This window comes from Diuraphis noxia, unplaced genomic scaffold (assembly GCF_037042655.1).
Source record: "Diuraphis noxia isolate RWA-SAM2 unplaced genomic scaffold, SU_Dnox_SAM2 contig0004, whole genome shotgun sequence".
NCBI classification, from domain to species: Eukaryota; Metazoa; Arthropoda; class Insecta; order Hemiptera; family Aphididae; genus Diuraphis; species Diuraphis noxia.
The window spans coordinates 51484435-51510671 of NW_028301714.1; the positions used below are offsets into that span (position 1 = coordinate 51484435).

General features: G+C 28.1%; 2 protein-coding genes across 2 annotated transcripts; one reads left to right on the top strand and one right to left on the bottom strand.

The window, feature by feature from the left end:
• Positions 1-25962, top strand: LOC107171036 (nose resistant to fluoxetine protein 6-like). Its single transcript, XM_089226433.1, has 13 exons — positions 1-651; positions 13367-13548; positions 14742-14923; positions 15051-15289; positions 16999-17172; positions 17282-17375; positions 17440-17589; positions 21459-21624; positions 21697-21776; positions 22064-22159; positions 22826-22955; positions 23537-23854; positions 25649-25962. The coding sequence occupies exons 1-13, from the start codon at positions 120-122 to the stop codon at positions 25811-25813; spliced, it is 2508 nt and encodes an 835-aa protein (XP_089082559.1). The 5' UTR covers positions 1-119; the 3' UTR covers positions 25814-25962.
• LOC149056175 (uncharacterized) lies at positions 8568-11208 on the bottom strand. The gene is made up of 3 exons (XM_089227528.1): positions 11143-11208; positions 10900-11055; positions 8568-10510 (listed from the first exon to the last, which is right to left on the bottom strand). Exons 1-3 carry the CDS (start codon positions 11206-11208, stop codon positions 8681-8683), a joined length of 2052 nt encoding a protein of 683 aa, XP_089083654.1. The 3' UTR covers positions 8568-8680.
• Positions 25963-26237: the final 275 nt, after the last annotated feature.

Genomic DNA, 26237 nt, shown 5'->3' on the forward strand with positions numbered 1-26237 from the left:
CGACGACGACGGAGTTTTAGGGTGGGAGCAGAGGAACACGTGACGACCACGACGACGTCAAAGTTGAGTCAGTTGGTTTGCAGAAGCGTTCGGGTGTCCGGTACGCAACCATCGAAAAGATGGCCAAAACAGCATCAGCGATGTCGGCGGTAGTGGCGGTAGTGGCAACGGCGGTTACGTGTTGTTTCGTATTAGCGGCCGGTCAAGATTCGGACGCGGCAGCGATGATGTTTTCTGAAGACACGTCTTTGGGGGTGGACGAGCTGACCGCCCGGCCGCCGTCGTCCCAAGACATGTCGGCAGCATACACGTCGTCGGCCGGTCGCACTTTAACCGGCAAGCCAGGAGCCACCAACATACAGAAAGTGCACAGGACGGCCAAGGCGGTGGACGCAATGTCGGCCATGGTGATGATGATGGCCGCGGCGACGGGTTCGGGCACTGGAACGGCAGCAGCGGCTGTGAACAATGACACTGCGATCGACAGCGGATCCTACATTTCCGACTTAGAATGGTTATCGAACGTGTATAACCCTCACCGGTGGAATCCCGTCGAACTTCCGGCCGCGTCCATGCTGTCTGTCCAGTGTCGGGACGTCATGAAAACTTACCTGGAAGCACTGCGCCGAGGATCATTTTGGGCGGCTAAAAGTGAGTGTCACATGGCTACCTAATACATAATACCGATTTGAGTTATGACAAAGGTACAACGCGATATCACGCGAACGCCTAGACGGCCAGACCTTGGTGTGTTTCTACTATTATTACCATACCTTATTCTAAGAATGTTTCGATGTCTGATACTATAACTTATAGTATAGTAATGGTTTATAAATTTTAAGATAGAAATGTATTTAGTGTTTTTAAATTTTATACAAAATTTTATGATATAATTAATAGGATCGAATTACGAGAACGTTGAAATTAAAAATAAAAAAAATTGATAATATTATACTCTTATAACAATTTGACATATTATTATCGTTAATATTAATTGTTTACACTGTTTTATAAGCGCAAAAAGTTATATTTTAAAAAAATTCGGCAATACAACTGCCAATTTATGAATTGCACTGTAAAAATTCATGATTCATTGTGAGAAAGTTCGGACGCTTATTGTTTATAACCGCATTAATTTATTTGTACAATATTGTAGGTACATTAACATAATATCTCAAGGCTCATAAGCTGGTTAAGGAAATGTTGACTGTGTTGAGTAATGTTCTGAGTCAATCAGGCCTATTTCTATTTCTATTACCTATATATAAAAATACCGTATTACTTAAGAGAAATATGTTAGCAGTTTAGCACCCATATATTTTGTGAAAATTAATTTCTAAAAATTTACTTGTTAATACATTTTCACGTTGAGATCCACACATATCTGTTATACCATGATTCATTAATCATTTTAATTGATCTTAATTGATAAAAAATACGTTTCAATTTAAATTATTGAAATATTAATAATCAAAAGCCCTTTAAATTTAAAGCTAACCAAATAGGTATATAATTTTCATAGTTGGATTAACTTATATAGTGAATAATGATATTCATAGATAAATGTACATAAAGCCAGTCTATTAAAAATTCTTTATATAATTTACACAGTAATAGGTATTACATGAAAAAAATCAAAGTATTTCATTTCACTGTTTCAGTGTCCAGATGTAGGTTTATTGAATGCATTGAAATACATCATTAATTGATGGAACCTCATAACCATACGCATTACGCATTATAATTTAGTCTTAAATTCTGTTCAGACCTTAAAAGAAAGTAAAACTATGTGGAGACAATAATATATAAATTTATGACGCCCTGAATAGACGCGAAAAAAAACCAGTCGGACCACCTTGAACGAGAAACTCGTATTGACGGTACTTTCATTGAATCTGTGATGTTAATAATTGTGTGTTGGTTTATATTGTTTATAAAAACAAACAAAAATAAAAAATTTCTAAACTTCCGATTTATGAGTGTCAATATTGTTTTAGTTGATTTAGTTTTATATTATAAAGATCTTTTATACCCATATAGGTACAAAACGAATCGTATTTATTTAGTTAGATTTAAACTCTGGGTATGCTTGACTAAGGATCAAAATAAAATATTATTATTTGCTGCCATTGTAAAATTAAAAATATTTCCCTAAGAAAACTCGTAATGAATTTCTTAAGCGATCAATTATCACGTTGTAAAAATTAGTGTAGTAATTGAGTGCGTAGTAGAAAACATTGTTGGTTATATATTATATAGAAATGAAGGAAAATTAATTCAAGTTTAACGGATCAACAGTGCAGTGTTAATCAATACGAAGGGAAAGAAAACGAATAAATTATACTTCATTATTATTTATTTATATACCTATTTTTAAATTGTTATAATCTTGTTAAGTCAAACTTTTGATTTATTTTCATCAAATATTTTAGTAGAGTTAGAATACGGCTCATAATAACTTTCTAAACTGATTACAAAAACGATTTAAGACACGGCGAGAAAATTGACAACACTAAATAGCCGTAACATATTTGTTTATATACATGAATAAGTGTGGTTTTCTGGTGACAACTATGTCTTAAGTTATGTTATTTAAACTGTGGTCATCATTTGTTTATTTGTCTAAGATATATGTTTTTATGTTTGTTTTAAATCAAGAGAAACCGTAATGTTTATTTACTCTCCGATTTCAATAGAATGTGTTACAAAATAAAAATAATATGCATTATCAACTAAAAAATATTTTAACGATAAATAGCGTATACGTGTTTACAGTTTATGTGCATACGTATAGGTAGTTATAGGTATTTCAGTAATTATTTTTAATAAAATTCAATTGATTCACTTATATTTTAGTTATTGACAAAGTTTAGTTTAATATATAAGCACTATCGATGAGCTATAATAATGTACACATTGAAAGCTAATAAAGCTAGTAAAAAAAAATATTGACTATTTTCGAAAAAGCAATTTTAATACTCTATTAATTACTCGTATATTATAAAAATTAATTATGTTATAATAAATTTAAATCATATTATATCATTATTTAAATGATAGGAAATAGAGAAATATATTTTAATGTCAATATTTCATTGGCTGGCTATTTATACTTCAAAATCAATACCAAAATCAATTTAAAAATAATTTTTTGATGTGTAACATAATAAACAGTTTGAATTAAACCTTACCAATTATAAGTATTGCTTTGTGATCACAAAATTCTACAAGGCCTATGTTTTTACGAATTTTAGCAGTTTTATAATTTCTATCGAAAACTTGTTTAGTGTAGACTATGGTATATTCATATAAAATAGTACCTGTTTGAAATTAATTGAAATAAAAATATATAATACCAGTGACAGTTAAAAAACGACTGAAAAATAGTTCGGTAGAAATCTATTGGTTTTGTTAAATTCCAAAATCATTGTTAACAAATTGACCCTACCAATTTTACTGATCTCATAATTAACGCCTTTATTAACTCGGGATGAGTATCATATCGTGTGATACTCAAACGAAATTGGCAACTATATAAGTAAAATATTAAACGCAATAATTGAAAGTTTGACGTGTATGGTAAGGGCATAAGCCAGTCATTTGTTATATCTTTCGGACAATGTTATGACTGTACTTATGTAATTAGTAATTCGTATACCCATATATAAGTATAGATTGTATTTTATAAGTGTATCTCAGAGCTTCATAAAATCATTAAGAATGTTTTCACGGTTTGCCTTGTATATAATTCAATTTTTTTTTTTTTTTGCTGAATATTATTTACTTATACACTAATAAAAAATATTGAATATATTATATTATAAGATATACTCAGACAAAGTCCGGACAAATTGTTAAAAACAATTTTTAATATTAATGCAATTAACAAAACCTAGGGAGATGCAACGTATTATAGTCACTGTCTAAACGATAACCATAAGAATATGTAATATGTTATATAGTCTTTATTTCTATAGAACCAATTTAACCAATAATAATAAATAATAGCCATACTATGTAATAACAATCGCTACATGATAATATATGTACATTTCTAATCCACGTATAGACTAGTGGCTGTTTAAACGTTATATTATTGCGACGAGAGAATGGAAAGTATAAATCATAATCGGCGTTCATCACTTTCACGGGGGCTGATGCAATCGTAAATTATCCAATGTACGTCCGATGGTCCGAAAACAAGGTCTGATAGGTTTAATTTTCATATTAAATTAATATTAACGTTAAAAAAAGTATCCGTAAAATATTTGTATTAAAATCATTATATTAAACGCTTCTTTCTCGTGAATTCGACATAATTGTGTGAACACAATATTCGGTGTCCTGGCGATTAATTATCCTCCAAAATAGTTTAATGAATATCAATAACTCAATATTATATTATATTATTGTAATTTTTCTAGTACACAAAACGGTCGCGAGTCGTTGATCGTATGTAATAATTATAAAATTTTATAGTATATAATATATGTACTACACATGTTGCCAGGGGCTTAAATTTAAAAAAATAAATATATATATTATATGTGCGACTATTGTTTTTCATGGTCCAGATAGCGATGCAGTGACGACGAGTGTACGTATTATTATGATAATATAATAATAATAATAGGTACATTATTTTCTGATTGAGACGGTCATCAATCTTTATAATAATACCTATCATATTATTATATTATCATTAACCATCTATTCACCTGTAGGTTATTCTCCAATTTTATCGCGACGATGTTAAGTTATTATTCGTGAGGAATTTCAAAAAACTCTGAACGCCGCATCTATAGTTATGGATGAGAAATTGGCGAAGATGCGACTGTCGACCACTGTCCGATGAAAGCGCTCATCGTAATATTATATGAGATTAACATTTTATCATCAAAATAACCAAATCCATCGGCTACCTACTCTCGGAAACCGGTTAGCAGGGCAGAGTGAATTATATTCCATGAACATTTTAAATTTAATTCGGCTACATTAAACTAAATGAATGAAATATTATTATAAATACATAATTAATGCATTGCATTTTCTGCGTCTTTGCTGCGTGATATTATAATCGTATTTAGAAACTTAAATATAAGTTTATTTTTTTCACGTTAAGAATAATCTATTTCGTTGTATCATTTATTCAAGAGAATCAAATATAAATCAAAAAATATATTTTTAATTGGTTACAGTACTGTCGTTGTGCCTGTACGCCTGTCATTGGTAATTCTTCAGTGTTTTCAATTTTCCATAGTTTGAATTTCTATATTTAAGGTGACCGATGTCATTGCTTTACCATGAATTGTAATTTTGTCATTAGAAAAGTATTTATTAATCATATATATTTATTAACTTATTAAATTATTAATTTATCAATAAATATATTTATTTATTTAATATTTTAGAGTACATTTTCAGAAATCGAATTTAATAAATCGTAAAAGAATATAATATAATGTAATGTATAATGTATAATTGACAAACCAGGTTTTAAAAGACAAGTTAGTTTGAATTTTGGTTGAAAATTAGTTTTATTTAAATTTTAAATATGTAAATGGAGTGTTAATGTTTTATTAGTAACAATACGTAGTTAGATAGCTTTAATCTGTAGGTTATAATGTTGTGTGTATAATAAATGATTACAGTATTACCTTATTAAACATCAATATTTATATAAATATATATATATATGTTACGAATAATAATTGCTAGGTACCAAAGTTGTTCTTAATATTACAATGAAGTAAATAATAAATTAAATTTATGGAACTTACCTACATTTTAAGGTAGTAGGCCATTTGCAGTTGAGAGGGCGCTTGCTGACCGTGACAGTGTGACACTATATACGAGTAGTACGAATAGATTTTGAAGATTTTGTCTGAAAAACTATCAGGAACTGAGAAGTAATAATAGTAATAAGTATTATTGTCATTATCGTTTGATTTGTGTGAGTTTTTCATAATATCGTGCTGACATCCGATTGGTATCTGGCAGAAATTACTTTTTTTCCTATTTAGAACCGACAGCAGAGGAGAGTCTGTTTGTACAATACTACTCCTCTGCTGCAATCGTTTATTGATGTAAAATTTAAAAACATTTAAACACAATACTTAGTAAATTAATATATTATATAGCGCAAGTGATTAACAACTGAAATTGGCTTTTGCACTTCTTCCCCTAATATATACTAAACAAGGCAGAAACTACTTATACGGATAAGTCTGCATTATATTATATCGATGAGAAAAATCAGAATATACAACCACGTCCGTCCTTATGTAATGCCAAATATTAAATTATTACAGTTTATAGTTTCGGAACGCGGAATCATTATAGGTACTTAAGTTGTATGTACATTTCGTTTTGTTATTGTTATTACTATAATACGCGAATCAAATGCGTGCTGGAAGTTTTGTTGGTGATATTACAAAGAGCGAGAAAAAAATATAGAAAAATTTACACCGTTAATAATTTCTCGATTTGACACACCGGTGATATTATAGCATGTACACGAATTACTATTTGCGTATTATCGAAATATATAAGAACGCAGGAAATGGTAAATTCACGCGACTTTCATATGAGCTGTTCATGGACGTATATGCGTCCGTTTGCCGCGTATGATACGTTTTTCTTTGCAAAACAATATTTAGCGGGCGTATAATATATTGTTAATTTACAAACGTGATGAAAAATCAGACGAACCAATCGCTTTCCGCGTTCGCGGTGTAAGTTGGCTGTCATTTGTTATTATAAATTTTAGTTTTTTACGAGTATAGATCGAGCGTTGTTCACGCAGTCCGTCTTTTATATTGTTAAATACCCGTAACATTCGCACGTTATATTGTTTTTGTATCAATAATGTCAACTGATATAAAACATATTATCATAATAAAATAATTAAATACCACCAAGTGACGTGCTATATAAAATCAATTGTTGTTGGCTGTATTTATTTTTTGACTGTGTTTTTGATTGTATATTCTATATAGTATATACTACTATATCAAAAATAAATTTAAATAATTTTGGCCATCTGATAGAATACAAATTTTAATATAAACAATAAATGAATATTATATGACAAAGAACATGAATGTATACGAAAGAAGAGGAAGAAGAAGACCGAAAAAGAGATGGTTTGAAGTTATAGATGTGATATGAGAATGACTGGTGTTTGTGAAAGGATCATAGTAAGTGGAAATTGAGGATCAGGGTGACCGACCCCAAATAGTTGGTAGAGAAGATGAAGGAAAAGAAGAGAAGAATAAATAAATATTGCATGTTTAAAATACTTAGAAGAAAAAACTCAGAGAAGATTTAATATACTATATGTTTATATGACACTGTATAATATAATATAATATAGGTACTTATGTAGTTATGTATCAATGTAATTAATATAATAATAAGTGTAATAATTAAATTAATAAATTCTTATTATAATTTTTACAAGATATTTTAGTTTACATCTTAACATTTTAAAACAATAATAACTACATAAATTAAATATATGAGACAATTTAGTTTATAATAACTAATGATGCCTAATAATATAATACAAGGATTTGGCCCTAAAAAGTATTGCAGGGCACACGCTTTGCACAGAACGTGTGTACGCTAATGCGTTTTATATTATTTATTTGCAGATGGTTATTTATTATTTTACCTATTTGACTAACTTTCTATGTGTGCATATCTACAGTTTTCTGTTTCAAATTTTATAAAATTTATTTGCATTTTGATTATCCTGTGAACTTAAACAAACAATATGACTTTTTTTATAAATATTTATATTTTAGTAGATTACCAATCATATTTCATAAACTTGGGCAGTATTATCATACCAGTAATAATAAAATTATGTATGATGCGTTTCCATTTTAATTTATGGAATATTGTTATAGCCTATAGGTATAGTATTGCTCATACGTCTTGTTACTCAACAAATGATTTCTACAAATTACAATGCACTGCAACTAATATAGGTATAAGTTATTACTTATTAGTAATATATTTGTAACACGATGCCGAGCGATTATCACGTTTTATTCCAAACATAAGCACCGTCATTGGATTAATCGATCGGTTATATCTACTAAAATGTCATTAACTTCGTGCACCTATACTGCCGTGCTTAGCGAAAAAGCAGTATCTCCACCTAAGCAAAATGTTGGGAAATCGACTAAACAGTTTTAGACTCATTACTGATCCGTGCACCAAGTATAATTAACATATAATCCTAAAATAAACGTGTATATACTAATCGTATATCATAGAATTGATTTTATGAGTTTTTAAATATTTTCGTTAATTCCTTGACCATCAAAATGGACTTACTGCTTATTTGATAAGCACTATCAGAAGCAAATTTACAGTATATCCATTTCTAGGGAGATACTGTCTTTTATTTTAAACTATATAATATTATAAAGAAAATTAATAGAAAAATCTATAAAGTAATTACTAACTTAGTAGTAAATAGTAATAACTAATAACATATTTATATAATATATTTGGTACAATATACATATTATTATATAAATAAATAAGTTGCAAACACTTTTGAACAAGTAAGTACTTTTTACTTTAAATTAACAATTTATAAAATAATTAAAAATAATTTGATTAGACTGACATTTTTATAATAATAACTATCATTATAATAACATTTTTAATTTTCGTTGTCACTGTATAAATCTAGTGCTTCAATAGCACACGGAAAATCTAGCCAGAATTGTTTCCTTGTTTCTGGCATTAAAGGTACTAATGTTTTTATGATACTTTCCTTTTTGCTTGGATGAATACCAAGAACTTTAGTTTTTTGGTCTGGTTTTGAAATTCCATTTTTAATGATGTTGTTTTTTAAAAAATCAAGTTTTCTAAATGGACAATATTCACTGTAATCAGTTTTGTAAAGCAAATAATTCAACCCTCTTTCTGCCTTTATATGAACAATGTCACTAAGCATTGGTCTTATATTTTGCTTGTTCAATTTGTAAACAGAACATTCTGATTTCCAATCATAGAAGTCTGTGAGATCCATTACTTTTGCATCTACATGCCCACTATTGGATTTACGGATAACTTTTTCAAAGTCCATAAAATCATACACTTTACCTGTTTTTTTCATTGATAACTCGACTTGGTGATGGAAACTGTCAGCAGACATGAATGAGTGTCCAGGTTCAAAGTAGAACAAATTAATTTCAGTAGTTTCAATTTCATGTGAATTAATAACATAAATCAAGAATGTCAGTAGGCACCAATTTTTATTTTGTGCTGCACAGTTATCCATCCATATTGAAATATTTTTAATATCTTTATTAAATAAAAGAAACTGAAAAAAACAACTTGTCAAATCTTCCTGTTTTCTTCCAGACACACCTTCATGCCATATGATAGCTAAAGGTTTAACTTTATTTTTTTTTCCTATTGGCACAAAACTTTCGTTGAATACTATTATTCTTTTAGTGAATATAGCTGCTTTGAAACATTCCATGCGAGGTAACATAATTACTTTCTGAAGATCAACAGAAACAGTTAATTTAGAATCACTATTCAATTCTTTTTTATGACTTTCATACAAGGATCTTGCTTGTGTATATAACTCCAAATGTACTTCATACTTTTTACATACATTACATGTATTAGAAGATAAATTTAATGTGTCTTTACTATGATTTGCATTATGTTGCTTCCATTCCTCGCATTGCTCACATTCCTCGTGACCCAACTTAGTAAAGGAAATATTATTGTCTCTTAAAACTTTTCTATAAGCATCATATGAACATTTAATATCTGAGAACTTTTTTTTAAAATCTTCATACATAAAATTGGCATTAACTTCATTTGGTAAATATCTCATGTTTGGTGCATGAGCTCTTCTATAATGAGAAACACATGGGTTGAATGAGTCTATATGTGATTTTATAGACTTTAAGGATTCTTCATTAAGCTTGTTCCATGGAAAACGATTATTCTTATCTAGAATAGGAGATAATATGGCATTTTTATTTTTATCCTCAATACTTGAACATATTTTAAATACAAATGAATCATTCTTTGGTTTATATCCTAATGTAGCTAAAAAAAAATGCTTACAAACACTTACATTTTTCCCATCTAGATTTTTAAATGAATATTTTAAAGACCAATTTCTTTTTATTTCCTCTCCTTTGCCTCTTCTACGTTTAACATTCTGTCTCTCCACTGATGTGAGCACAAACATTTTTCTTTCTGCTACAGATATATTCCAAAAGTCTCTGTTTATAACTTCTCTAAGAGCCTGAGATATTTTTTCAGTACATTTTTGTTTACATGATAATATACATGGTGATTTTAAACAATGTTTCTCTCGTTGTTGTTGTAATAACAGTTGTTTACGTTCATATGGGGTTTTACTGTAAGTTTTTCTTTTTCTTTTGGTACCTTTTTTAGTGACATCATTATCAACTTCTTCTTCATTTGTCTGTAATGCATAATTTTGACCATGTTCCTCAATCTAAAAACCCATTGAGAAAAATATATAGTTTTGTATTAATATTTTAATATTATTTTATATAATATATACCTTATGTGAAAGTATTATTATAAAAAAACAAAAACAAAAATATATGTAGTGAAGTATACATAATTTTATATCATACCTTTCTTTTTGTAGATACATTATTGTTATTATTGTATTTAATATATTTAATATATAAATGGCAAACTAAAAATACAAGTTATTTGAAAAAAGATTTTTTTTAAGCTTATAATGTACCTATATTATATTGGTTAATTATTAGTTTTATTTATTAAAGACTATACTTTGATGTACCTACTGAAATGACTACAATAATTATTATAGATCAAAGTATTATTTTATTTTATTTTTGCAATATTGTTTACCTGTTCAACTTCTTGTAGAGGATAAATTAAATCAGGATCACTGTCGTAACTCTTAAGTTCATCTTCACTGCTTATTTGACCAAACTCATATAGACTACAAATACTGTTTGTTCCCATAGATCTATTGTCAATGTCATCGACAAGTTCTTCTAATCCCTTTAACAATTAAGTAGACATTTAGTTAATTATTAAAATATATAAAAATTATATATAGTATCAACAAAACTGTTTTTAAATACTCACAACCAATATAGTTTTTCCATCCTCTTCTAGCTGTTCATTTAATCTAATTAAATCGTTGTCCATCATAAACAACAAGTTTATTTAATTTATACTTTTACTAAATTCAAAAATCTACAAAGAGTCAACGATATTACAGTAACAAAGTTATAATTATTCAGAGATGCATTTGAATTTTGTAACAACAACAATAATTTACTAATCTATGATAACATAGCCTAAAAATAGAATATTTGTTAATAATTCAGTATTCCATCAAATTGATAATGAACATATCAGCTGTGTGACCACGATTGATATACTTTTAATATAAATCTGAAACTGTGGTTGTGACTACAAAATATAATTTATACACCAATATATTATCAAATAATAAATACGGAGATACTGTGTTTTTAGTTCCTGTTTAAAATGTTTTGAAAATAAGCGAAATAACAGTAACTCCACGTCACTTACTGCTTATTTGCTACTTATTGGGATTTACTGTATTTTTGCTTCTAGTTTCACAAAAATTATGGACTTACTGTTTATTTTCTTAATTTCAAATGCTCATTTTCAATGTTAAATATTGGATATACTGCTTTTTCACTGCGAAAAATGGTACAAAACCACATTGTTAACCCCCGTGTAGCAATATCTTAATTTCGACCAAAATTGGAGATACTGCTTTTTCGCTTAGCACGGCAGTATATGACAATAGCTTTACAAATCAAATAATTAGTAAGTTACTTGTTAGTTATTATCCAATAAGTAATAATAGTTATGTGACAATTTATAAATAATATAAATAATTTATAAGAAGGTTGAATGTATTTAACTGGATTTTTCGATAAATCATTAACTCTAATTTTAAATACTACAACGCACAAACGAATTTGAACTATGGAAAATCTGAATAAATTATCGAACAATTCTAGACTTGAAGTTTTTCAAAACATATTTTTAAACTGGTATTATTTATAAATAAAGAATGATCTACGGAAAATATTGTTGTAAGTCTATCTAGCTGCATAGTAACTACTTATAAAATATTAATCAAGGATTCTACAAACAACTGTATTTATGTGCTAACTAATCGCTAAGTTTATTATGGTTTGCTGGTTTAAAAAATTGTTATCGGAGCTGAACTTATTTTTCCCAACATAATTTGTACACATTTGCTTTTACAAATAATATCAAGGTAATTTGGTATTATGACATGTATAAAATATGTGTGTGTAATAGAAAATTTTATATTTCAAGCTCCCTTCATTATATTTATCTCAAGTTATAGAAAAGTCACGTAAATTAATCTTCATTAAACATTTTGTAAAAAAAGTGTTGGAAAGTATGTTTTGAATCTTATAAGTTAACTAATTAAATAATAACAGTCATATTATATTCGGCAATTGTAAATATAGCATGTGAGAAAAAAGAAAGTGTTTTATTTTTTTTTCGTATAAGATGTTTACTTGTTCAAGTCCAGAAAAAATTAGCCACTCTACGTTCATATTATAACGACTCTCGTAATCGTAACCGATTGAAGTTTCACCAAAGAGCAATGTAAATATTTTTTTTCTATTATTTAAGTGAATTCTATTCTCAATAACAACTGTACTGTTTCTGATATCATTGAACATGAAAATTTCAAATGTTCTATATAATATAAAAGACAAATTTATATTTTCAACAAGATGATCAATTTTTCATTCGAGTAACCTTGAAAACAAATCAAAATTATCGCGGGCAAGTGTACATACACGCCGTGCAATTTATACATGGCCAACCAAGGTCTCGATTTCTTGACCAGTTTAACCACTTTCACGATAGCTCTAATAGGAGAAGGAAAAAAACTAAATGTGAAAAGAAAGTATTTGGGCCACCCAAATCCTGTATTATGTATACCTCTCTGTTAGCTGACAACAAAAATTCCACGAACACTAGAAAAATGAATTTGATGGAAAAATCAACTTGCTTACAAGAAAAAAATAATAATCTATAATTGTTTTAATTATTTTGGTGAAAAGACATCGACAAGAAATTAAGTCTATTGATTTTGGATTATTTTAATAGCATGTAGTTTGTTCATTTTTTGTAAAATATAAATAGTTTAGTTGCATCAATAGTCAGCATATTATCATGTTTTCCAATTAAAAACATTTCTCTTTAATATTTTGCACTTATTACGTATTATGTATATATAATTCTTAAATAAAGTGCAATAATAATAAAACGTTTTATTTTTCAGTGGCCGACGCCAGTGGACGTTATTCGTCACAGCTATTTTTCGGTAATGACTTTTGGTTGGGATCCCATACTCTCTGCAAAGAGTTACAGAACAAAGCGACTAATCAATACGTGCCACCTTTCGAAGCTAAATTCTACGTTGCGAAATTGGCGATCAAATTACATGATCAGTTGACCCCCAAAGTAAGTACTAGCAGCTAATGGCTATATGGTTTGATAGTTGGCAATATTATAATAATATGATATATTACTATAATAGACTAACTAGAGAGAGTATTATAATTTGTATCCTACATTGTAATACACACTTGAGCTTAAGATACTTATAAAGTTATAAGGTACTTAAATTATATTGTATAATAGGACCTGATATTTGACTAACGAGCAAAACCACAGATTAGCAGTTACTTTGATCCAAGTACCTAGTGGATATAATATAGGTACCTACATATTATTATTATACTGTACACGTGTGTGGTATACCTATTATTATTCATTATAATACTTTAGGACGAACGAAGAGTTAGTTAGATGTGCTGTCACGAACATAAATGAAAAATTATACTATGTGTATACCTATGGGTAAATAAAAACAAGAGTCATGTGATGATGGTAGATAAAATATTATCGCATGAATAATTTAATAAAATATATAAAATGTCAAAACTCAAAGGTCATAAGGCTATAGGCTGTCAACATTTTCAAAATGGTAGGTCGTCATATTTTATCAGAGAAAGCCTAACAATCACGAGAGTCAACTGCCTTGATGATATTTCTTTGTTATACTGTAATAACGACAAATGCATCAAATAGAAAATGTACACAATTTAAAAACACTCTAAGTTGTTAAAATATTTATTTTTATTAACCAATAATCCATGAACTATAAATTTTAAATTGTATTATCTTCTAACCCTATCTCTGTTGGCTATTCACGAGTATCGCGTAGTATAAACATTCAGATGTTTATTTATTGTGACTAATGCTGCTAGGGCGCTAGGCTATTGGCTAGAATATTTCTTATTGATTAGCTTATAGACAAAATGTTTTAAATACATAATATATACTATAATCTATAGTGAATATTTAAATAAAAAAAACCATAATAAACTACCTGATATTTTTCATTTACAAGGTAAATTTATGAATTATAAGCTAACTATTACAACAAAAACCTTACGAAAAATCGATCAGAAACATACAAAGGGTATTTAACCCAAAAAATATTTTTATTCAAATCGGTGCGATACGATATTTTGATTTTTTTTTAAAAAGCATATCAGGGCATTTAAATTTTAAACAAATATTGTAATGTATTGATAAATATTTAATGTTTTTATATAATATCATGGTGTCAAAAAATGTTTCTGTTATAGACTAGATTGATTTCACTTGGTCTGTGTATGCCAAAGGATTGCAGTTCTACAGATGTGCAAAATATGGTTAGTGTTCCCAAGGAAGATAATGAATCTAATTATCGTAGTTATAGCGTGCTTAATGTCAGATCTGTGCCTGGTACATATACTTTGTGGTCGGATGGTAAATTTCAATTGTTATTGTAAGTAAAAACTGTTTGTTTAATACATTTCAAATATATTTTTTAATATTATATACTCGAAAAGATACCTGATATGATATTAATTGTTCGTTAATATTTTACATTATTTGTTTAATTATGGTTTCAGGATTGTTGTTGGGCTAGTGACTATATTGACGATTGTGGGATCAGGATATGAAATGATATTAGAGAGTCGAAAAGCTAGAGAATTCAAAAAAAGACAAATAGTTCAAGGTAATAATAACGAAAGTGATTCTAAAGTAGAATTTACACTGGATAAAATGCAGGCCATTGAAAAGATGCAAAATATGAAGGGATGTGGAAATGATAACGGAACCTTAGACGAACCAGACATGTTATTTAAAGGTAATACATCATACAATTATTATGTTTTTAATGAATTAAAAACTAATATTTATAATACTTAAATGATTTTTTTCTTATCCATTTGGAAATTTTATCTGATTTTCAATTTATACATTTTATTTTAATTTATAAGGTACTTAAAAAAAAAATTAAGTTCACTTAAAACTAGACTCACAACTTATAATACCATTTTGTAAACATTAAATAAATACTAACATAAATTATAATAAAGAATTAAGAAGATGTTAGTGAACCATTGTTTTAAATGTTTGCCCCACGCACAGTATAGAAAATTGGTGTGTAACGAACCAATCCTGTGTTGTTCCTTTTAATATTACCGTGAATTCACTTTTTATCAAACTTTAAGCTAATAACATAACCTGTGCTTATAAGTTGGATTTTGTTATGATATTTTTATTTTTATACAATGTATAAGCTTTTTAAATTGTAATAATTCAAATGTTCATAAAGTCATAACTTATGTCAATTTCAAATATCATAAGATAGCCAGCGCAGGGGCACACATAATGTTCTTGGTTTAAAGTTTAATAATAATTATGCGAATTCACTCTAATATTAAAAATAATAATACAAGATTGGTTCTGCTAAACATAAATTTTCTATATTGTGCTTGGGTCATAGAGAGAGAAGATCAGAAGATAAATAGTGCGCCTACATCCTCTTAAGACTTTTCAAATGTGTTAATGCTTAATTATTCAATTATAAATATTTCTATTGTTTTAATAAATCGTCCTTCAAAGTTATATTTGTTATTCATTAAAAAAAAATTTTTTTTACACTTCATAATGAGCCAATATAAATGTTAATTTATTGTTATATTCAATTTTTTCATTGTTTATTCGCTTTATTGTATTTGTATGGTCATTTTTTGGTAATTAATATTCAATAACAGGCTACTAGCAATAATATATGAATATACAATTAATCAGTATACTTGAGTGTATGGACGTATGGTGGACTATGGTAAAAATATACTGAATAGAATACGATTATAATTTATAAAAACAATTTTAAAGACGTATTTATGAATCCAATAAGTTAAGGTTGGCTGTATTTTTTCTGTAGATACATATTTCATAATATTTTGTCAACCTTTTATTAAAAATTACACACATACACATTTTTATTTTGTGAAAATCTTTTGTATTTGATAATTAATAAAATACCTAACTTATACCATATTAAGTAAAAATTATTATTCTTATATGATTATAATTTTTCTTCTTTTTACTGGGGCCTATTTTTTTTTTTTTTGAGTTCGAAAACTTGGTAGGTAATTATTTTTAGAAATAGCTGATTGCATAAAAATTGTTTTCTACATAATTATTTTTCATCCAAAATTATCTGAAGTGTCTATTACTGTACATGTGATATTCATAAATTTTGGCTAGTGTAGATTTAAAATCGAAAGCTATGTACAGAGGCGTAATTAAGGGTGATGAGCAAGATAGCTCCCCTCAACTTTTATTTTACTGCTAATATTTTATAATTGATGGGCTAGGTTACTGTATGAGGCTTACAGATTTTGCTAAAAATAAATAATCCCCCCCCCCCCAACCAAATTCCTAATTACACCACTGACTATATATAGTACATTATGCTTACAATCTAGATTAAATTAATTTTTCTGTTATCATATTTTAGTATATTTTACATTCATGCAACATTCCTTTATGTATTTTGCATAGTCAGTCGCAACGAACAGATCCTATTGGCTTTTTCGGCTGTAAGTAACGGTCGAAAAATTTTACACTGTGGACCCGCGCCATCCGAATCGTTAACTTGTGTGCATGGACTCCGATTTTTAAGTTTGGCTTGGGTTATAATGGTACATACGTACTTGCAAGTATTTTCAATCGCAGGTCAGTCCAACGGTTGTTTATTTTATGCACGATAAATGGTTTAGATTGTGATAACGAAAGCTAGTAAAATAATGACTAATAATATATTTTTCTTTGATACGTATTGTAGAAAATAAGATGTTACGCACATTGACTGAAAGGAACTTTATGTTCCAAACAGTGAGCAACGCAACGTTTTCCGTTGATACTTTCTTTTTTATCAGGTAATATAATTAGCGATTATAAACATTATAATAATTTCTAATTTAACGTTGTTCACATTTGCAGTGGTCTATTGGTTACATATTTGTATTATAAGACGACCAACAAAAAAGACGGGCCAGAAGTAGCTGTATCTCGAACACCGAAATGTAGTTCTTCCGTTCTAAGAAACGATACAATTAAATTTTTCAAATTGCTGGGATATAGATTTATCAGGTAAAAATATAAAATTTATTTTGGATTAATTTACACAACATAAAAATTGATTCTTAAAGAAATTAGGTGTGAAACATTATTAGTATTCAAAACTAAAGAAAAAAAAACATTTTTTTAAAAATAATAAAAATGTCTATTTTAGATTAGGGAAGGTTAATGTGAGGAGTACTTTATAAATTTGAATGTTTATTTAGATAAATTATATTGTATTCGACACCATCAGCTTAATATGTTCAGCCGTTTGGGTATAGGTATACTGTTGGTTGTAACAAATCGTATTAGTAAATATGGTATTGTTATGTACTACTATATTACTTTTATTATGATTACTACCTATTTTTAAGTTATAATCTTTGTCTTATTAACTAATCTTATAATCTTGATATAATAATAATGATAATAATTAAAAATTAAAAGTCAATCATTTCTTTATTGGTAAATCATCATTTTACACTTATATATTTTGATTTATTTATTAAGTTTTAGAAAACAACATTTTTATCAAAATAATTAATAGAATTACAATAGATTGTTCATAATAATTTAATTTAAAAAAAAATGCTACTTTAAACTTGAATTACGGTAGAAATAATAAAGTGATTATCGACTAACATGCGTTATGTATTGATAGGCAACCGCACTAGGTGAGTTAACGACAATTTTCTATCGTTGCATACACAAATTTCGTAAAATAGAATAAAACAGTTCGATTACAAAATATGTACTCACCGCTAGGTATAAAGATAACTATCAATTAGACGTCCGACACAAATTGCATAATAATTATAGTTAAAATATTACATAGGCACCCAGTAATGGTACATACGGTATAGTTATAGTTAATAGCATCGTGTTTAGATTTATACGTTGTTGACAATTCTTTATGATTATAATCATATTATGCTCGTATCGCTATTTAAACATTTTAACTCAAGCATGACTCTATAGGCCCGTGGATATTGCATTTACAGTAGATATACCGAAATATGTGTAATCGTCAATTTGATGCACAATTATTACATATCGTAATACTCGTATATAATGTCGTTAGATTATATTTTAATGGCCCACAAAATACAAAATACCTTTGATAAAATAATGACAGGAAATAATATCGCGTAATAGGTACGTCTGATAACTATAATTTCGGTTATAATGTATTTCGTTAGAAGTACGTCATAATATAACCGTTAATATGAGATTTCAACGTTTCGATCAATTCGTATAATATACGACGTGAATGTGCTACTGTACTTGCAGTAAACTTGGATGATAATTCTTGTCTAATCGGAACAATATACTACAAGGACCTACTTTTACTCGTACGGTTTGTATAAATACACGACGAGTTCAAGTACGTTCAAGTTATTTTTTTTTTGATCTTTTTTTCTATTTCGTACAATTGTACATCTCTTTCGTATATCGTAGTATATAATATTATAATATGATATTGCGTAAAAACGGACACGTTTATAATATGTGCAAGTATATAATATACAGCATATAAACGATTTACACGCGTGTCTAACTTGTATATATAACGCATGATATAGATTGTCCGTTAGAACTAGAAAATTATTTATTCTCCTTTGATCACTAATACATTAATATTTAGGCTGTATCGTACTATGTACTTATATGAACTTAATTAAAACTGTTTTGAGATTTCTGGTTTGGTGTATGCTGTATATCGATTTAATTGCAGTACTTCCCAATATTATAAATTAATGCATTTTATGCCTAAATACTTTTTATTACAAAAATAATTGCTGAAGTGTAATAACTAATAGCACTATATCGTCTATATCAGAACATATCAAAACTTATATTTTTTTAATTATAATATGCGTTTCTTAGTGGCTATACTCGTATATTAACAATTTTGTAAACATAACCGTTATTATATTGTATAAAAAAATATTTACCGTGAAGACATTCGGGGGCAGCGAGTTTTATTTAATCTTTTTATGTAAAAAAATAAATGTGCTCTGCTAATTTTGTGATATTATAATGAATTTTCCGTTCGTCAACAGTTATTAAAAAGAAAGAAAAAATGTATTTGATAATTATAATTCACATTGTAGTGAAAGTAAATAATATTTTAATCACATATTCACAATTTGTGTACGCATAATGTTTTCGTTCGCTTAAACTATTATAAAACACAATTAAATGTATATAATATCCATTGTTATGAAATTTATAGATATGTTGTAACTATATAGAAAAACGATACCATCAAAGCATCTTTATTGAAGAAATTCATAATTGTAACCATGTCGTGTTTATTAATTTTGTGTGTTCGTGTGCAGCGTGTATTATAAAAATATAATAATATATAAATTATTAATATGTATAAATAAATTATAAATACGAACTGTAACATGTTTTAGCATTAATCATAATATAAAATTATTATATGTTTGGTATTGGTACAGCCATTCCGACTATAGAGGGTACTCACTATACACATACTATTAGGAAAATAGATTAACAAAATACTTTCTGGTGAAAATAATTTGAACCTTTCGATTCAGGATGTATATATATAGTTTTATACTGATTTTTTTCTTTTTCTAATAAATTAATTGTGTTATGAAAACTTTATACGATGATGGTATGTACAATTTCTACTAGTATTATCAAATTAAATTAAAATACACTTCAATTAAAGCAAAACGTGAACGAAGTGTCGGGGAAATACATAAAATATAATGATAATAGTATCCTAACTCCACATAAGGGGGAAACTGTCTAACCATCAGTATGAAAACGCCACCGGTGTTAATCCGTTTTCGTAATTAAGAAATGATGAGTTACATCAAAAATAAAATATTATTACGTTGTTTTTGGATATCACTTTTTATTTTTCAAGTTTGAATGATTAAGTTGCTGTATGGTAAAATGATCAATCAAGATCAATAATTATCGAAAACCATGATATGAATATTTCAAAATAAACTCAACTGTTTGTCATGTAAAATTACACCGTTCCTATTCTAATCGATTTAATACTCGTTATAATTACTGTTCTGTATTTACCTGATGTCCGATTATTTTGAGGCATTTGAATATGTCAAAGAAAAATTCGCCTTTATAAGTAAATATTTCTGTATACCTACGTAAACAATATTATCATAAAATTAAATATAATATTACGTTTGAAGAAACACATTGCATAGCAGTATAATAGTGTTCATAAGTTTTCACGTAATTTTCCTCTGGTTAATTCTTTAACCACAATTGTTCTGTGTTCACACGTATATTTTATGTAGTGTTCTGATGTTCGTTAATTCAGATTTTGTAGTACACGTGTGAAAGTTTAGGATCACTTTCGTTTTTTATTTCGATAACATTCCAGATAAAAGATGAGTAAACCACTATAAACGTCTTTATTATAATGATCGTGGAGAAATAAATGATGATACACAGATAGGTACAACAGTGGTCTTTATATTTATCGTTTCCTTATTTCCTTTCCTCGTTAAAAAAAATTATCAGTTATTATAAGTAATTATTGAATTTAACTATTTTACTTATTTTAAAATTATCCTATTATTTAACGTTATTTTAATTTACTTAAATCCATTTAACATTTAATTTTTATTGGGCTCAGTAAAAGTGATCATTATTTATTAGTTTCATTAGAAAATCTAACTTAATCAGTAATATATATATAATATTAACGGTTAGGATCTTTACATATAAATTAGTAAATCTTTTCAATATTGATCATTAGTGTGTATAATATACTCGCATAGTTGGTCGTTTAAAACGAATCATTTCAATTATGCATGGTAAACATAAAATAAATTAAATTCTGATCATGTATGTTTAAATTTTAATATTCCTACATATTAATTTTGTAGATTAACTCCAGCGTACATGATCGTCCTTTTAATGGCGGAAGTGTCTAGCCGATGGCTTCGAAACATTTCCGTATTTGAACCAGAGAATAACAACCACATAAGTTGCGCTGATTATTGGTGGAGAAATATGTTATACATAAACAGCTTGTATCCCAGAAATGAAATGGTGATTGTCAATTTATTATTTATCTACTCATCGGGCATAAGTAATTTAAAATATTTTATGTTTTTTTTATAGTGTATGTTGTGGAGTTGGTATATGTCCAATGATACGCAATTCTATGTCTTAGCAGTCATACTACTTCTCGTTTCTGCCAGGTAAATTATTAATCAATGACCTTAAAAATGCTTTAATCATATTATGTATGGTATATTATATATTATATAGATATAAAGGTACCATTGAATTAAAAATTCATTGTTAAATATTGAGTCCTAAAGAGAATTTCAATAGTTATAGGTACAGAACATGAATGCATTATACGATTAAAGTATACAAGATACATTTTGTTTCTTGATAGATGAATAGAATAAAATAAAATTGCAAAATTTTATCATGGTTAAGTCAATAGATTTTTTTTTTCAATGACCTATCTTTATTCTAGGCATTTCAAAGGAGCGGTTATAGGATTGGTGGCGTTCTTAATCGGATCATGGGTCGTCACAATATTCGTCGCAGTACATTACAATTTCAGAGCAAGGTAAGACGTTATAACATATTAAAGTTTATGTACTGAATAGCAGTGATTACAGATATTTACTATTAGATTCAGAGTGGAGGGATAAATGTATGATTTTATATTGATACGTATTTTTTTCTTTAAAACGTTGTGCATATACTCGTATCATACAATATTCGATAAGTAGTCGGAACACTGCTTTGATTTTTAATTAGAAGGATGTTTATGATAAAAAATTTGATTAAAGTAGTATTTTGAAATGATCAAAATGTAAAATTCCAAGTATTTTTCGTAAATATCGTGAAAAACTATAAAAAATTTAGACAAGACAGTAATTTTTACACAAAACCAGTTTTAAAAATCTATTAATTTTTTTTTTCTTCGTTGGGTTAAAATCAAAAAGTTTGTTAACGTATTTGTAAGGTTTCTCATATGGTATAACTATAGTAATTTAAAAATACTAAGGTACAATTTTTTTTAGAAGTAATTGAAGTTAAATTTTAATAAAATTCATTAAAATCACCAACATTTGAAAATCAACGTAATTTAACAAATAATAAAATAGATTCATAAAAATTGAAAACATTAAGTTGCGATAAAATATTAAATATATAAACTACTTTTTTAATACAAAATTGTAATTGCAATGTATAATATCAATAATATTATGTATTTATTTATTAAAAGGATAGAGGAACCATTTGGTCTATTTGATCAGCTTTATGATAAACCATGGTCAAGACTTGGACCTTATTTATTTGGCATGTTCGCTGGATGGTTTTTGTTTGTTACCAAATGCAAATTGAAAATGTCCTCCGTAAGTATAATTATATAATTATATACATTTAAATATACATCTAACTTAAAATAAATTATGGCGATCTTTCTATTTTATCATAATATGTATCTCTTTTACCTTTTTCACGAAAAGAAAAGTAGGAAAATTGTATATAAGTAGTTGATGATCTCTTAAAATAGTTGAATTTGCATTGAAAGTTGTAATAATAGTATCAGAAAGCGAATAAATTGTTTACTTTGAAAAATTACCACGGTTTAATTCCTAACTTAAATTAAAATGTATAATTGTAGACAGTCGCTTATAATAATATAAGTATTTTAGTGACGTATTAAACACTTAAAAGTTATTAAATAAAAGTTATAAATCAATATATATTGCTGTCAAACATAAATTATCTCATTCGCATACTTGCGGTAAACTCTAACGGTCACTTCATGAATGTTCGCGAACAGTTAAACGATGTCGATTCATCCATATCTATATGCTTATAGTTTTATAATTTTTTAAAACATTTTTGCAGTTAATAAATCGTTGTTCATATACTCGTATATAGGTAAATAAAAATATGTATCTTACACTATCGTGTCGACATTTTGCAGTTAACTGTCGTGCTGGGTTGGTCTCTGTCACTGTTCAGCCTGGCGTACCTGGTGTACGGGCTTCACGTGGTGCACTTGGACTTGGCTGGTTCCGCCCTATATGCATCCGTCGGCCATTCAGCCTGGGGTGCTGCGCTAGCCTGGATAGTGATCGCCTGTTGTACCGGTCACGGGGGATGTGTCAATTCGGCGCTGTCGTGTCGTCTGCTTCAACCCCTTAGCCGTCTGACGTACTGCGCCTATTTGGTCCACCCCATCATCATGACCATGACCAACTTCCAAATGGACGGACCGCTGCATCTCCACAATCTGATAACGGTAAGTGCAGTCAGCGTATACAATATACACACACAATATACAACATAATATAGCCCTGCATTATATTGCCTGCAGTGTCGCAACGTATTGGCGTATTGTTTACGTCAACCCTCCTTGCTTTATACATTGATATCCTAATCTGGGCTATAACCTCAAAGACTAACAACTATATATTTAAAAGTTTTAACTGAATCTTAATTTGACGTTTTTTAAATATTTACAATAATTTGAACTCTGTATCATCTCAAAATGAACTTAAATACGTTAACATTACTAATTAATATAATATATTCATACATATGTATTATGTATATATATTCGTAAATATATACAAGTAACCAAGATTTTAAGATCTATTCTCACTAATTCAGAAACACTTCAAATTAATTACTATTTTTATTAATATTGTTGTTGTTCGAAAGCATTATAATATGTAAGTTCACTTTTTTCTTTTTTAAATGACAAACATTTGTTTATCAATTATTACGACAACAATGATTACAATCTCGCACAGTACATACTTTCACTAGCATCAAAAGACAAGATCTTATTTAATTTGTGTTTAACTCAAACGTATAACTATAGTAGGTACGTCATATTATAATTACATTTAACAACATACGAGTAAGTGTATAACTATAGTACTGTCCAAGTAATGCGGTCGATAAAATGAAGTACAATAATTTTCATGATGTGCTGGAGAATAAGAGATTTTATATCATTGAAGTTACATTGCATGATTTTTCACAAGAACACTAACGAGCGGATATTTATGAGCTCTGAATAAAAATCAAATATAATACCTATAGATATCACACAGGTAAAATCCTGGATGCAATTTATTATTCAGAATAGGTAGTTGTGATTGAGGTTGTGTGTGTGTATGCGCGAGCGCGCTTACGTGTTCGTATAGGTATTAGGTGCAGGTAAATTTAATCGTCATGACGTGTAAATGATTTAGTATGAAGCTAAAAATATCATAAAGAAAATAAGTTTCGTAATATTGTTTATTGTTTATACAAAACATTCATGGTAACATTGGTAACAATTGATTTGTGATTGATAATAATTATGAATGTTATTACCAGACATATCTAACATATAAAATCAATTAAAGAAAACAACTATTTTATTACTAAAAAGATATATATGTGTCAGTAGAGAAAGTAACAATGATTTATTATTGCACGTTCGTTTATACGACTAATCACTATACGCCTTGAACCTAGTCTGAACAATATAGTAACATACAAAACGTATTTTTGTCACGCCTGGACTGAAAGTTTAATTTTTGATGTTAGTTGAAGCATTGGAAAATGAAATTTTTCCGTCTGGTGAAAAGTTAATTTGCGGAAAAGTGGAAATCCTAGTAAGCAGCGGTCGGAAATGTTTCCGTCCAAATCAGATTAATATACAATATAAACATATCAATATATGTTTTGTCTATAATATATCAAATGCAAGGTAGCTAGGTAGATTACCTATATATTGCTCTATGAAAAATATTTACAAATTTAGATATCGTGATCACTTTATTATGAGGCGATTGAGGTATGACAAAAAATATGTGTGGAAACTGGGAATGAAATTTTAAGCTTTCGTCTGTGGTTTGTGCGGTAAACGTAGTATGCGACTGAATAATAACTCACTTACTGCCCTTCCAAAATAATATACTAGGTAATAGGTATCAATAAATCTAAATAAAATTTATATTTAGGCATAACTGTTGGCGATGAAACATTCAACTTACTAATGAGTATTTACTAATTACATGTATACGAATATGTTTTCCAGATGATATTGTACTTTGGTAACGCGGTAGCATCTTTCTTGTTATCCTTCTTCATATCTCTTACATTTGAAGCACCCGTGGTGAACCTGCTCAAAATTATGTTATCATCACCACAGGTGAAGAAAACCTCGATGGAAAAAAACAGTTCCGAACTACAAGACTCGTAACACTGAAAACTGTTATTATTATACGATTTATTTAATAATAGCAATAGAAATAATTCATCGTTAAGATGTTTAAGTATAGTTTATATTAAATTATTTTTTAATATTAATAATGATATATTAATGTAAATTATAAATGTTTTTCAATAAAATGGTTAAATGTTTTTTTTTCATCCTTCAAAACTCTTCTATAATTCCTTGTATATAATATTAATAAAAATAAATTATTATACAATAATTCTACTGGATAAATCTAAGACTGGATACTGACTATGTCGATGTTTAAATAAAGTCCTAATACCATTATAAAATATATTTGTAATTTTTGTAAGTTGTCGTAAGAGTGATAGATTCTATAGAGTCGGTATGAATGCAAATGTAATGGATACCACTAAGAGTATTCAAACATATAATTTGGTGACCAAAT

What these genes read in the sequence shown, in the direction of transcription:
- LOC107171036 (XM_089226433.1), top strand. Translation starts at nt 120, where the DNA reads ATGGCCAAAACAGCATCAGCGATGTCGGCGGTAGTGGCGGTAGTGGCA. An exon ending in CTACTTCTCGTTTCTGCCAG is followed by an intron (nt 21,777 to 22,063) that starts GTAAATTATTAA and finishes TCTTTATTCTAG; the next exon opens with GCATTTCAAAGGAGCGGTTA. An exon ending in GCAAATTGAAAATGTCCTCC is followed by an intron (nt 22,956 to 23,536) that starts GTAAGTATAATT and finishes GACATTTTGCAG; the next exon opens with TTAACTGTCGTGCTGGGTTG.
- LOC149056175 (XM_089227528.1), bottom strand. Translation starts at nt 11,208, where the DNA reads ATGATGGACAACGATTTAATTAGATTAAATGAACAGCTAGAAGAGGAT. An exon ending in ATGGAAAAACTATATTGGTT is followed by an intron (nt 11,056 to 11,142) that starts GTGAGTATTTAA and finishes TAATTGTTAAAG; the next exon opens with GGATTAGAAGAACTTGTCGA. An exon ending in CTCTACAAGAAGTTGAACAG is followed by an intron (nt 10,511 to 10,899) that starts GTAAACAATATT and finishes ATGGGTTTTTAG; the next exon opens with ATTGAGGAACATGGTCAAAA.